At 38.8% G+C, this 14,950-nt stretch overlaps 2 protein-coding genes across 3 annotated transcripts in view; one reads left to right on the top strand and one right to left on the bottom strand.

Annotated features, from left to right (window-relative positions):
• The window catches only part of LOC120769991 (electron transfer flavoprotein beta subunit lysine methyltransferase), a 110,578-nt gene that overhangs the window by 22,386 nt on the left and 73,242 nt on the right, over positions 1-14,950 (bottom strand). The gene's annotated exons all lie outside the window — the stretch shown is intronic.
• On the top strand, positions 2,417-4,915 carry LOC120769989 (trichohyalin). The gene is made up of 3 exons (XM_040097071.1): positions 2,417-2,978; positions 3,012-3,148; positions 3,632-4,915. The coding sequence occupies exons 1-3, from the start codon at positions 2,417-2,419 to the stop codon at positions 4,913-4,915; spliced, it is 1,983 nt and encodes a 660-aa protein (XP_039953005.1).

Here is a 14,950-nt window from a genome sequence, read left to right as displayed (position 1 = left end):
TTCATTTCGGCCAAAAAATGGAATTAACTCGTGAACATTTTCGTGCGATAATTTTTCACAACTTTCGACGTGGATTATCACGACAAGAGTGCATCGATGAACTAAAATCTTTGTATGGCTATGAAGCACTATCCTATAGCACTGTGAAAAACTGGTACAATGAATTCAATCGTGGCCGACGCTCGCTCAAAGATGAATTCCGTGAAGGTCGTCCAAAAACAGCCGTTGTGCCAGAAAACAGTGATGCCGTACGTGAACTGATAATGCAAGACCGTCATGTAACATACCTTCAGATAGAGGTATGTCTATGCATTTCTCCCACCAGCATACATTCGATATTGCATGAACACCTGGCCATAAAAAAGGTTTGTACTCGTTGGATCCCGCACAATTTGACAATCGCTCAAAAAAAGGCTCGTGTGGATTGGTGTAAGGAAATGCTGAAAAAATACGATCGCGGTGCTTCAAAAGACGTTTATAAGATCGTCACAGGTGAAGAATCATGGATTTATGCGTATGAGCCCGAAACAAAACAGCAATCGAACGTGTGGGTCTTCCAAGACGAGCCAAATCCAACGAAAGTTGTTCGTGGAAGAAGCACTTCGAAGCAAATGGTCGCCTGTTTCTTCGGCAAAACTGGTCATGTGGCGACTGTTCTGCTTGAGCAACGTAGGACGGTCAATTCTGAGTGGTACACCACCATTTGTTTGCCTGTAGTCTTCGGAGAAATTCGAAAAACGAACAAGAGAAGACGAATCATTGTGCATCATGACAATGCGAGCTCTCACACATCGGCTCAAACCAGCGCCTTTTTGACCGGCCAAAAAGTCGATTTGATGGGTCATCCGCCGTACAGCCCTGACTTGGCACCCAATGACTTCTTTTTATTCCCACACGTCAAGAAAATAATGCATGGTCAACGATTTTCGTCGCCAGAAGATGCTGTTGAAGTAGTCAAAAACCATGTTTTGGAGGTGTCTCAATCGGAGTGGAAGAAGTGCTTCGAAAATTGGTTTGAGCGCATGCAAAAGTGTATAAATCTTGATGGAGAATATTTTGAAAAACAATAAAACCATTTACGTTGATAAATATTTCTATTTTCATTATTAGGCCAGAAATATATATAGCATCCCTCGTATTTCAGCAATAAACGACATAAGGTTTTATCATAATTTCTGTTCAAGAAGGTGTTCACAATAATGATTACAATATCTTTAGTAAATTCGCTATGCATGGCTAGTTATGCTAATATTTTGAACTCAACTGTGACTGAAGTTCAAAGGAGCTAAAAAAAAAACAAGAAAAAAATGCTTTTCATTTTAAATAAACTGACCATAATAAATATACATATATAAAAGGTACAGAACAGTACATAGTTGTTTTGAAGACGATCAATCTAAAGTGTCGAGATCAGCCTTGAGGTCATAAAAAAATCAATAAATTGCCCACCGTTTTTTCGTACCAATGCGGCATTAAAACTACGATATACGCGGCGCATTGAATTACTACACAGGATGACAACGTTTAACTGTACGACGAAATAAAACAAAAGATAGTATTTATAAATGAGCTGGAGGTAATAAGGGAAGGAATTGGGTTAGCGGAAATTTAATGATATTTACAGTTTAAACTGCAATCAAGCCAATTACGTGCAGCTGCCACAAGGCGAAGGGAAAAGAGCCAAAAGTATAGTATGTATGTAGATATGTATATGGATATACTTATGTACATATATATGTATACACTTACATATATGTATATCGTAATATGGTGAAGCGTAGCAACGATCCCTATGGAGAGGGCAAACCGAAAGTGTCAAGTGTAAACTTGATATCGTTGACCTAGGGCAATGCGAAATTTATTATCAGCAACCGTTGCAAAGCTCAAGGCAACGTGCGAATCGATCCTGCCCGATCATTTGTTGGCCACAGCTAAAAATAACACACTGATAAGCAGTTGGAAGAGTAATGGTAAGATGAAGCGTATAAAAAGCAACTCAAGGACATGCTAGAGCTGACAACGGCATTTCTGGTTTCTGGTTTTGCGAGCATAACCACAATAGTAGCGGACACCACAGGCGGTATCGTATTTCGGCGCATCAGCCGGACCAAGTTTAATTTAGTAAACTATTTTATGTTTTGTTTTGCTGTTTCAAGAATCCATTAAGAATACCCTAAGTACAGTTGTTCGCATTGAAAAGGGCCGAACGGACGCTGTGCGCAATTCGTATAAATAGGCAGGAGTGGACAGTGTGAGACATCAGTTTTGTTTCGAGCGGCAGGCGACGTACTAGGCTACTTCCGGCAACTCCGTGTGGATTTACTTTGCGAACGTAGCAGTTGTGTGATACCTACAATATATACTGAAGGATAGCAGGAGCCGATAGGTGCTTCCATAATATAGAGAAGCAACAGCGATGCGGTTATTTGTGGTTTCGGTGCTCAGCTTGTTGGCGGCTAGTAGTGGCGTTTATGCGGCCGCAGTCGCCGGTTATCCATATCGTGCGGAGTTACTAGCTTACAGTCCAGCGCGTGGTGAATTCGCTGCAGTGAATGCATTAACACCGGACTATACGCGCTATATCAATCAACAGGCCGCGACGGAACTATTTGGTTACAGATATCCAGAGCCGATTGAAAGCAGGCGAATTACTTATGAAGAATATTTAAATCAACTCGCCAAAGGTACACTGAAGGATGAGACCGAGCTTATAAAAAAGCGCGATGAACATTTTCGGTTATGGGCCGTACATGTGTACGATCAATATAGACAGGAACTGGATCACCTAAAAGTCGCGGGTAAAGAGCCCACTGCAGATATGCTAGCGAAAATCAACGCATTCGAGGCTGTACTAATAGCGCCGAAAAGTGACTACAGTCAAGAAACTTCAATAATCAAGCAGCTGCGCGAGGAGCATTTACGCTTCTGGAATGAGTCAAGACGCAAAGCCATGCTAGCTCTGCAACAGGAAGAGCAAGGCAAAGCGCAGCAAATTAGCGCTGGTGAACAAGCGGTGAAGTCAAAAATTTATTCACCAGACGCAGGTGAAAAGTTATTCCAAAATGCGCCAACACAGGCTGTATTCTTAAGTGAAACAGCCGAGCAGAAGAAGGCGCGTGAAGAGCACTTGCGCATCTATCAGGAGCAAGTGCAGCGCGTGCAAGCTTTACAGGCGTCAGCTGGAAAGGAAAGCGACAGCAACGACGTAAAATCATCGAAAGTGGCGCACCTTGAATATACAGCAGGTGTACAGCAGCCGGCACAGGGAGTGACAATAGTTGAGAATTTGAGTTACTTGCAGGAGACGCCAGAAGTGCAGCGCGCCAAGGCAGAGCATTTGCGCTTATGGAATGAGGCGAAATTGCGCACAGAGAAGGAGGAGAAGGAAGGCAAGAAATATGAAGACAAGCAGCTGCAAAGTCAAAGTGGTGTACAAAAACTCACACAAACGACGTCGGAAACTCAGAATCTCATACAATCGGGCAACATTTACTTAGAGCAGCAAAAACAATTGTCCGATGCGTTCAAAAGCGGTACGTTGAGCGGATCCGCTCCGACCAGCGAGCAAAAGCAAGAACAAACGCTTACACCTGTGCAGGACACGCCTGAAGTGCAACGTGCACGCGAAGAGCACTTGCGCGAATTCGAAGAAACGTTAAACAAAGTATTCGTTGCGCCTTTAACTAGTGAAAACGCACCTAATCTGGCAGCACAACAGCCTGTGTTCACGCAGACACTACAGCAAAGCGCGCCAGCAGCCAATAACGAAAAGTTAGCCACTGCAAAATCATCCCTGCAAATAGATAATTATCAGAGTCAGCCGCAAGTGTATGCCGGCGTGCAAGAAACGGCTGAGGTGCAGCGCGCACGTGAAGAGCATCTCAAGCTGGTGAAGGAAGCAAATTTGAAGGCGAGTCTGACATCAAAAACTGAAAAGGTCCAAACTGAAACTGAAGTAAAACCCTTATTGTATGACGCGTCAACTGATAAACTAGCGGAGGAGCAATTCGCTGATGAAGAAGCGCATTTACGCGCAGAGGAAGCGAAGCAGCGTGAAGCTGAACTTTTAGCCGAAACTGAGCGCTTAAGAGAAGAACAACGCTTACAAGCTGAAGAGCTGCTGCGCTTGCAACAAGAGGAGCAACGTCGTCAAGAGCAGGAACGTTTGGATCAGTCAAATGAAAATAAGGAAGCTGTGCATTACGCTGAAAAACCACAATTACCGATCGCGGCACCCGCAAAAGAGACACTTGAGTCATTAATACAGTCACAATATCAGTTCGATCCGGCTGCTACCTACGACATACGCGAAACGGAAAAATATGCAGGCAATCCATATTTATTACGTTACGCCGTACCGGGCGGTAATGTCAAACAGATCGGCACGCCCATAGCGACTACTGCCTACTATATCGGTGCACAGAAACCCGCGCAAGAACAGCAAGTTTACGCCAATCCCGGCGTTTACTATTTGCGCGACGCCAATGAGGGTTATCTCAAATTGGATAATCCCTACTTCCTACATTATATAACCAATCAACAGGGTGGTAAGGATACACTAGCAACAGCTGATGCGGCGTCTCTGGCCTCCGCACTAGCCGCCTTGCATCAGGCACAAAAGATCGAACAGCCAATCGCTGCAACTTTCGGTCAGAAACCAATTGCACCGTCTGTTCCGATTACTCCTGTTGCTCCCAGTGGACCCCTTACATCACTAGCGCCAGCAGCACCCATACTTCCAATTGCACCGCTCGTGCCGAACGCCGACAATATGAAAATTGTCTACGGCAATGATGCCGCTTTGGCTGCTTTGGAGAAGGCGACACGTGAGCATTTTCGAGCGCACGAAATCGCCTTGGAGCAATTACGTTTAGCCAATCAGAAACAGTCGCCGTTGCAGAAAGATTGCTATTGAGCACTTGAAAAGTGTTACTTAAACTTCTTCATACTTGAATACAGTTGATATTTTTTCATTTTCATGAAGTTTAGTTTAGCATTTTATAAGAATGATATAAAATTTACATTCAGTTCTCTCCTGTAGGTATTGTAAGTTGTAATTTTTACTTTGTATTTTGTAATATAAGAAGCAACTATTGAAAAACAATAAAAAAACAGTTCCATGGAATACACTATTTGAGAAACTGTAAAATATTGTCGTAGAAGGAATAAGAGTTTTGGCGACTTTATTTAGCCTCGAGGTCCTCCCACAACCACAAAGATCATATGGATGCCTTACTAAAGTGGTGTAAATGATTACTATTGTTGAGTTATACTTGATTAAGCCAGTTTATTTTATTTATACTATAAACTTCTTCAACTCGATGCTCTTCAAGATTAGGACAGCTATAGTGGTTTTATAATTTGAAAAAAAGAAAACCCTCGAGTAAACGACAAGGGTCATTATGAAAAAACTTCGGTAAGTGATAGGTTGATGGTAATTTCTAAATGCTAGTTTTGTGGATCCATCTTCATTGAAAATGATTGTATGCTTTCAGCAATTGCTTTGGTAGAGAAAAAAAAAGTTATTTGCTTGAAATTAAAGAAATGAATATTATTATTTTATTCAACAGTATGATGGACAGTTTGGTAATATGTGAAATAGGGACTTTACTGGTTTGCTATTCGTTAGCTTGAATCTGAAACTGCATGACCTATTGGAGAATCATCCAACGCATTTAAGTAGGTGATAGAAATGTCTTATATGACTTTCGGCATACAGCAGTCGTATACAGATCCGATATCGACGGTTTCGACAACAACTTGCGCAACTTCGTTCTGGATACTGTAGCAGGTTAAACTCCTACTTATCCAGAATAGACCCTGACATACTCGATGTATGTCCTGCATGCAACGAGTCTCCGCATGACACTGACCACCTCTTTGCATGCCCCACAAACCCTACCCATCTAACACCCTCCTCCCTTTGGTCCGACCCCGTCGAAACAGCACGTTTCTTGGGCCTACCGTTAGATGACCTCGACGACAACACAAATGATATTTACCATCCCAACGGGGATTGAATCTCCGTTAAAACAACAACAACAACAACAGCTTCTTAGGTGGAAAAGGACGTGTGCAAATTATGTTTAAGAACAGAATTACGTTTAGAATACATATGATCTTAAGTTAAGTCAACTGGGAAGTCAGAAATGACTGTGGCCAGTATTTGGGGGAAGTACTGACCGGATTTTATCCATTTTTGGTACCAGAACACATAGTTAAAAGACACATAAATAAAAGATGGTTATATAACAGATTAAGAGACATACAAGTATGTATATGACACAAGGTATAAGGTGAGGTTTTGATCAATTTTTACGCAATTTTGACTTTATTTTCTATTTGATTTTTATTACCGTATCTTACAGAGTACCCGACTTTTACAGGAAAATTCTGTAGCATGAATGATATGATATAGCTTAAAAGCGCTATTTTCGAAAAGTTTTATTCCGAAATCTTGATTGATTCTTAATTTATCTACTGCAAAGTGAAAGAATACACATATGTACATATGTATAAACATTTATAAGGAAATACTACTGTGATCAAATTGAAAGGTGAATTTGGCCATTTCATCTCCTTCAAAGTAATCGCCTCCCACTGCAAAACACTTATGCCAACGAATTTTCCAGTCATCATAGCACTTGGAAGAATTCTCCTTGGAAAAATCCTCAGAGCCACCTTCGATTGAGCTTTCATATCCTCAATTGAGTCCTCGGAGTGGTCATGTGAATTTGCTGAATAGCTAGAAGTTACACGAGGATAAATTAGGCGAATGCGGTGTACGCACCATAATAGTTGAAAATGTGGCGAAATAATCACAAATAACCAATGCCGTATGAGATGGTGCATTATCGCCCTTCTTTGTTAAATAAATTCAGATATAGTAAAAATCGAAGAATTTTCTTTTAGAGCCTTACAAAACGACGCGTATCTCAAATACTAATTGAAATTTAGCATAAATGTCGCTAACAGTTCGATTAACTTACAGAAAAAAAAAAATTAGATTCGAAAAACACCCGAAGTATAAATTAAAAATTCACCTTTCAATTTGATCACAGTAGTATAAGTGTAGAAGTATATACTGATGGTTGTATTGTTATGTTGGAAGATCGCGGAACCGTAAAGGAAATGCAAAAAGAAGCTTCACACTTGCTTTGATTGAAAAAATATCTGAAATATTCAGAGAAGTTACGACATTTTTCCAAGTTTCAAGACTGAAACGTAAGGCTTTTTTAGCTCAATTCTTGGGCAGAAAAATTGTGCAGCTTTGTGAGACAAGGTGGATACATGGACATGATGCCGTTCATCAAATCACATCATTACCCTTCCAGAAATCGTTCAATTACTGACAAAAATAAGCGAATGGAAGAATGGAACGACTGCAGTAAAAGCGTCGAATTTAGTCACAGTATTGTGCAACTTCGAATTTATTATTGGAAATTTCTGTCTTAGTGTCATTGACGCAGCCACTTAGTGTGATTCTGCAGAACGAATCAATCGACCATGATTTCGTAAGGTCGTAAGCACGTTATAACAACATTGCTTGCAACACTGAACACGCGAAGAATGTATGCTGATCATCGCTTTAATGAAATTTTTTCAAATGCTACACAGATGGTTGAAAAATTAGATGTTGAAGTAGAAAACCCCGGAACATGTGGTTGTCAGAGTCATCGAAACAATCACCCATCTCAAAGCTGTGAAGACATTTACAGGGTTTCTGCATACATTCCACTCATTGACACGGTCATGCCAGATTTAAAAACGATGAAGTTCTTGAAAGTTTCAATTTGAGTCAGCTCTTACCAAAATTTAACCTAAATTTGGAAGAAAAGGATTTAACTGTACTCATTGAATGCCTAATTAGACGTTTTGCGAAAATCCTGCCCGGAAACAAAGAACTGCAAAAAATGAAGCTCAAAGCAGAAGTAACGCTTTTTCATCAACTACAGAAAATAAAAATGACTACGAGAACACAAGTGCTTTTGGCCTTAGAAAGCCTCAGCACTTGCGATAAGGATATACATATATCCGTCGACTCATATTCTCCTTCAGGTACTCTGCACTTTGCCAGCCACAAATGTTAGCGCTGAACGATCTTTTTCTTCTTTGTGCCGAATCAAGACTTGACTCAGAACAACGATGCTTCAGAAAAGACTGAATGGTTTAGCACCCCTCAACATAAACTATGAAATTGCTGTGGAACCAGAATAAATAATGGAAAGATTTAGTAAAATGAGCAAACACCGAATTGATTTTATGCTGTAAATTAAATGTTGAAATATGTATAAAAAATAAAATTTTAGTTTAAAGTTAAACATTTCTTAAATCAATTACAAAATAATAAAGTACCCAAAATTCTACTCTGGTTCCAGCCCAGCCTATATTCACACTGTGACATTGGATTTTTAGAATATCTAGATTTTTGCTCAAGCTGCCGGAATTCAACCCGTCTCGTGATCACTAAAAGGTATACATACTACATACATATACGAGTACATATGTATAACTCTACATTTATCTCGATTAGTTTTTGGTTTTACAAAGAGTAGGAGATCAAAACTCTGTATCCATATGTTGTGAGAGTATACATAAAATTATTTACGAAGACGCGAAATATGCTGATTTATTAAACAGCAATGGTATGACTTTTAAATATACATATGTACCTTAAAATTAAAAACCGAAAAATGAAAAGTGCTCAAAATCCACTTTCACACTAACCTGCCGATTCAGATAACGGTGCAACTGTGCGATAAAATTTGCATTGAGACCTACCGTAAAATATGCCAGAATAGCGGTATTACTATTTCAAAACACATCTATATACAGGTGCCCCTGGAGCGCTTGTTTTGCAAGTGAGCGCTTATCACAAACTCCATAAGAATTGCAAATAAAATCTAGTTAACGGCATAGAAATAAAAAAATTGCAAAAAAAAAATAAAAATGTTAAAATGTAAATTTTTGCAAGAATAACAACGCGATGAATGTAAACAAAACCACGCACGGAAATTATGCGGATAATTGAAAAACACCTGAACGGCGCCATTACAACGCTTCCATAGTGCGTATGAGCGATTGTTTGGCGATCAGTTGACCGTTATTTATTAGCATAACGCATGCATATAGCCACTTCAACTGCCTCCCACCACGGCAAGAGTTTTTCGCCAGTTACTAGGCGTGTGTTGCTGCGCAGATAGTTGTATGGAAATTTCATAAGTACCGCAATAGAGGTATTTAGGCCATAACAGTATTGTAGTTGAGTACATATTAATCAAAATTCACACTTAAATAGATTATGCATGTATTGATACATAGAGAGTAAACAGCCTCGCGACAGGTTGGCGAGTGCGACTGAGTGAATATATGTATGTAATTGTTTTTATCGGCTTGGTTTGAAGCCGCGTGACGTTTATGGGCAGCAGCTGCTCTCATCCGTTATCTGCGCAAGCACAGATCGCAGATATTCAAATGCTTGTTTGTGCTTATACACATAGCCACACATGCAGATACAATCAAATCATAGGCGCCGAGTACTGCTTGACACTGTTGCCAAGTTCATTTCACTTTTCACGCAGCCGCTTGTTGAAATTAGCATTTTTCTAGATTTTTTAAATGGTATATACATTGGAAAAGACCACACGCTTACACTACACACCTACGCACACGCATTTGAATACCATGCGATTTTATTTCTAGCGCAGCCATTTATCAGCATTTTATGCAACCACCAGATTATTCACACCTTTTTGTTTATATTTTTTTTTTTTTTTTTTTTTGAAATTTGCGCTGTTGAACCAATTCATGACCTACCACAAGTCAATTTGGGAAACTACTTAATAATTATCAGTTACCAAGCACTCTAAATTTGGCAAAAAAATTAGTTACTCAGCACTTTGGATTTAACGCGTGGAAATTGCGTATAAATCGACGCAAAACGCTCGAGATAAGATAAGATAAGGCAAAGTAGAAAGCTACCGAGGTTAATATATTTTTAGTTTGTGGCAATTGTGCAGACACATAATTTCACTACCGAAAATAGCGCATGAATTTGATCATAAAATATAATAAACGTGTATAAGAAAAATAAGAATATATAATTCTGTGTATAAATGCATTATTACATATAAAGGGTATTTTTTCAGAGGAATGGAAACTGTTATATTGACAGCTTTCAAACCACCTGTCAAAGTAGAGACACGCGCTGGTCATTTAGGTTCAGTGTACTTCGGTAAACTCGCATATTCTGCTTCAAACTTAAGATGAGTCAAATTCCAGGGTACATATAGTAAATCATCAAATTGTCACATTGCGAAATTCCTGAATAGACGTCCTTGGCTTCTTTGCATCCACAAAAATATTGATAAAACCTAAAGTTGGAATCAATGTTAAGGTCATTGATCGGTATTTATTATTTTTCCACGTCAATATTAATCATGCAAGTGTTAAATGTTTTCATCAGTACGGTCCGAAAAGCCGGCTCTTTAAACGGATGAACTTCTGAAGACCGAATCATATCCAGAAAAGGTTATGTGACTACTTTTTATGTGAATGATAAACCAGTTTCAGCGCTTTATTGGCGGGACAAATTTTTTACTTATAGTATAGTTTCCAAAATATGCTTTAATTTAATTTCAAAAAATGTATAACGCATTTAAGTATAGTATGTCAAAAGTGTGATAAATGTGAAGCGCTTCATGAAAGCTTTTGGAAATTATTCACGAAGTCTTCAGTTCGGAAATATTTTGGAAAGCGAAAAAAGGAAAACTGGCAACCGATACCAAAACGTTCCTTAGTACAAAAAAACTACGAGTTCGTAGATGGGCGTAATCGGACTACTGCCACGCATACTGGACGCCATCAAACGAAAACCTATACTGTGCAATAAGTGCAGGGTTTGTCCGGAAAATAATAGGACTGATTTTCTTCAGCCGCATCTGTACTTCAGAGCGTGTACACACCGACTGGATTCGGTAGAGGGCGTTCCTAGCTAACGAACGAGCAGATCGACCACCTGGAGAGTCAGGACAAACATTTTCGCCCGACGTGCTTCTTCGAGTGGTGCAAGCCGAAATGCAGCAGACGTATGCGATTAAATTCTGTTTGAAACTCGGTAAATCTGCGACAGAGACGTTTGATATGATCAAGCAGGCTTACTACAGAGGGGATCCAACTAGAATGCACTTCGGCTCTCAAGGCTATTCCGGAGAATGTCTTCCGTGACGCCTTCAATGCTTGGAAATCGCGCTGGTAGCACTGCATCGACGCAGAAGGAGCCTATTATGAAAGTTTTTAAAGAATTTTAACGATTGGTTCAATAAATTTTTTTAAATCGCCTCAGTCCTATTACTTTCCGGACGCCATTAAACGAATTAAGAAATAAAACTGTACTTAGGCACAGGAGATCGTAGGAGCAAAAGGCACCTCTAGGTAAAAACAAATTAAAAAAGTGGGTGTGGCCCCGCCCTCTAAAATTACTAAAGGAATAACAACTAAATTAGCTAAGCGCGAATATTATGTGAACTCCTAGTGTGAAAATGGTTGAAATCGGAAGGTATACCCCGCTCACTGCCAATACAACGGTAGTGTTAAAAACTATTAAAAGCGCAATTAATCAATAACTAAATACGACAGAGATATAAAGTTTTATACCCGAGATGATATGAGAACGCTTTATAGGAGTCGTGATAACCACGGGATGATGGGAGTGGCACCGCCCACTTTTTGGTGAAATCCAATATCTCGGTACGCGGTATCCTTCTTACATTCTTATGTCACAGTGTGAAAACGGGCGAAATCGGACCGCAACTACGCCTACTTCCCATATAACACAGCTTTAGATTCCTTTTGATTCTTTTACTTTCCAGTGTAAAAAACAAGATGTAAATAATAGAAAGGGATACAAATTTGCACTTATAATTCCTCTAAAGAATGGCACTTTAGGACAAAATTTCCCAAATCTCTCCAAAACTGATCAAGTCTCCAAATACCGGAAATGTGGACTCCAGTGTCTATTGTTGACTTTTGACTGAAAATATCGTTCAATATTTGAATTATCTCAATGAAAATGTGTATGTTTTCGAATCGTTATAACTTATAACTTTATGAGACTTGTGAAAACCCTAATAATGATTTTCGTTTTTCTAAAGAATCTTATGCCGAATATGTTGGGCAATATATGATGTGTATATACATATACATATGTGTACATCTATAAAATTGCTTGGATTCCGATCCTCTTGTACTCGCCCTAAGGTATTTAACTGACTTTGATCCCTGCAAGTTGCTAGAGTATAAAATGATCGGTTGCAACCGAATTTAGCCCCTCCTTACTTGTTTTTTTTTTATTTGTTCATCACTATTACTTTTTGTTGAGTAATTCAGCATGTAATTAAGTTTAGGCAACGGCTGAAAGTTGCTAAGTTATATAGTGTGAACCAGTCAGATGGTCAAAAATTATGATGGATACATAAAATATATCATAAATAAATACTTTCGAATAATTTAATGGAGTATTATTCATATAATTATACATATCATGTTCCTTCTGTATATTTTCCTCTCTTGTGAACTTTGGAGTGTAATTAATTAAATGATATATGTATGTAAAGGGTGTTTAACTTCAAGATTCCCTACTTTTTTAAATAAAGAACCGAGAAACTTCAAATTTACTGACGAATGTTTAATATGGAAAGGACATTCTTTGGCATTTATTTTTTTTTTAATTTCAAATGTTGGCCGCGGCTACGTTTTAAATGGTCCATTCGTTGAGTCTAATTTTCGAAGACTCGTTCGAGCATTTCGACTGGTAACTGGCGAATGACACGCTCCAAGGTGTGAGTCGAAGCGGGATTGTCCGCATACACTTTAGATTATACATTTACATTTCCACACAGGAAAGAGTCTAACGGTGTGATATCACACGATCTTAGTGAAATTATCGGCTAACCGAAGTTTACTCTCAATCAATCCATTGATAGAAGCGATGTGTGGGAACTGGCGCCGTCTTGTTGAAAACAATTGTCGCCGAGATCACGAGCTTCAATTTCAGGTATTCAATAGACGATTATCAAGGGGTGATGACGGTTTCGTTCTCATTGGCATCATTTTCGAAGTAATATGGACCGATGATTCCACCAACCCGCAAGCCGCACCAAATAGTTGTTTTTTTTGGATAAAATAGCAGCTCTTGGATCTCTTGAGGTTGCTCTTTGTCCTAAATGCGGCAATTTTTCTTGTTTACATACCCATTGAGCTAGAAATGGGCCTCATCGCTGAACAAAATTTGGCTAGAAAACCTCGTTTATTCTTGGAACCCATAGAGCCCATAAAGCGAAACGGTATTTTGTACTCTTTTCATTTAAGATCTCGACGCAAAATGCGCCAAGTTGTTCCACACGTCAGTTCGAGTTGCTGCGAACGACGCCGAATCAACTCTCCACACTTTTCGTGTACACTCTCAGCTACGACTACTATATTTTCTTCACGTCCATGCTGGACGTGTCCTATTCGGTCGAATATTATCCAATAATTAATGCTGGGTGGGTGGTGGTGATGCCAATAGTACGCTCAGTAGATCGATTATGTTGACCATAAATTGAGCGAAGCGCGCGAAACACATTCTTTACAGAACGTGAATTTTCGTATTAAAGTTTAAAGATGTGTAAACGTTGTTCAGGCGTAAGTCTTTCCAGGATCACCCGTTATAAGGAACTCGCACACATTCATATTCACATTCGCATTCACATTCACATTTCATGTTATAATATATTTATGTTTTCATTTATGATTCAATAACTTTCACGTCATAGGTTTTTCCAGCGGTGACCATAAGTCAAATCGCCAGGTGTATTTTCTGATTAAAATATGAATTATTTATTCATACTTGTAGGTATGTATTTAAGTATGCTTATCACACCAATTTCCAATTTTTGATAAACATACATAATATCTTAGCAGAGATTACACTTTTCCATTGCATATCTAAGTGAATCATTGTTGGCGCATTATTCACGACGGCACCTTTGCGTAAGGTGAGAAAGGTTTTCTATTACGTTACGTGGGGTAGCATTATTCACTCTATAAAAAATAAATATTAAAGCAAATCAAAGATAACAGATGTGTCATAACATGTGACTAAGATGGAGGCTGATCTAAATAAATTTATACAATATCGTATAGCACTCAAGGCGTTCGGTCAGCTAGAGCCGTAAAAAACGAATAACTTTGAGAATTTATGCCGGGAGTAAAGAAAGTCATTGCAATTCTTTTTTTTTTTCAGGGTTTATAAACACATATTTGGTTTACAAAAAATGTCGCTTATTGAGTTAATCTTCAGATTATACATTTAAAAGAGGGCGCCTATGCTCATAGGAGATTAAGCATGTAATTATGGACCGAAAAAAATTAAATTATATTATTTATTTCATAATATATATATTTATAGTTTCATTTAGGGACTATTCTAGTCCAATTTGTTCCTATATTTTAATAGTTTCGACATTCAAAAACCTTCCTGAAAGGATCTTGCCCTTAGCAAAGTTCATCTTGCTGCAATCGTTGTGGTTATTACAATGTCCAATAGACTAAAAGTGTTATCTGGCGCAAGTTACCAAAGTTGTATGGAGAAGGGTGAGGTGGAAACATCTAGGCACTTTCTTTTCTATTGTCCAGCCTTTGCAAGTCTGAGGTTGCACCATCTCAGCAGCATTACCTTTGGCAAAAGTGATATTAGCTATATCAATAAATTTGCGCTTTTTAAGACCCTTACTCCTTACCCAGAACGGGCAAGCGTTTTAAGCTGTCAAAGTGAGATTCCTGTTAAGATCGACTTCATAACGTAACCCAACCTTAAAAGATTTTTCTAAAGCTTGTAATGAATATTCTTTAAATATCCCTCTACTAAAAAAAAAAGAAATTTTATAAAATGAAATAATCGAAAAAGTTA

Source organism: Bactrocera tryoni, chromosome 3, assembly GCF_016617805.1.
Source record: "Bactrocera tryoni isolate S06 chromosome 3, CSIRO_BtryS06_freeze2, whole genome shotgun sequence".
NCBI lineage: Eukaryota > Metazoa > Arthropoda > Insecta > Diptera > Tephritidae > Bactrocera > Bactrocera tryoni.
The sequence above is the reverse complement of the archived record's forward strand: the minus strand, read 5'-3'. Positions and strand labels throughout refer to the sequence as shown.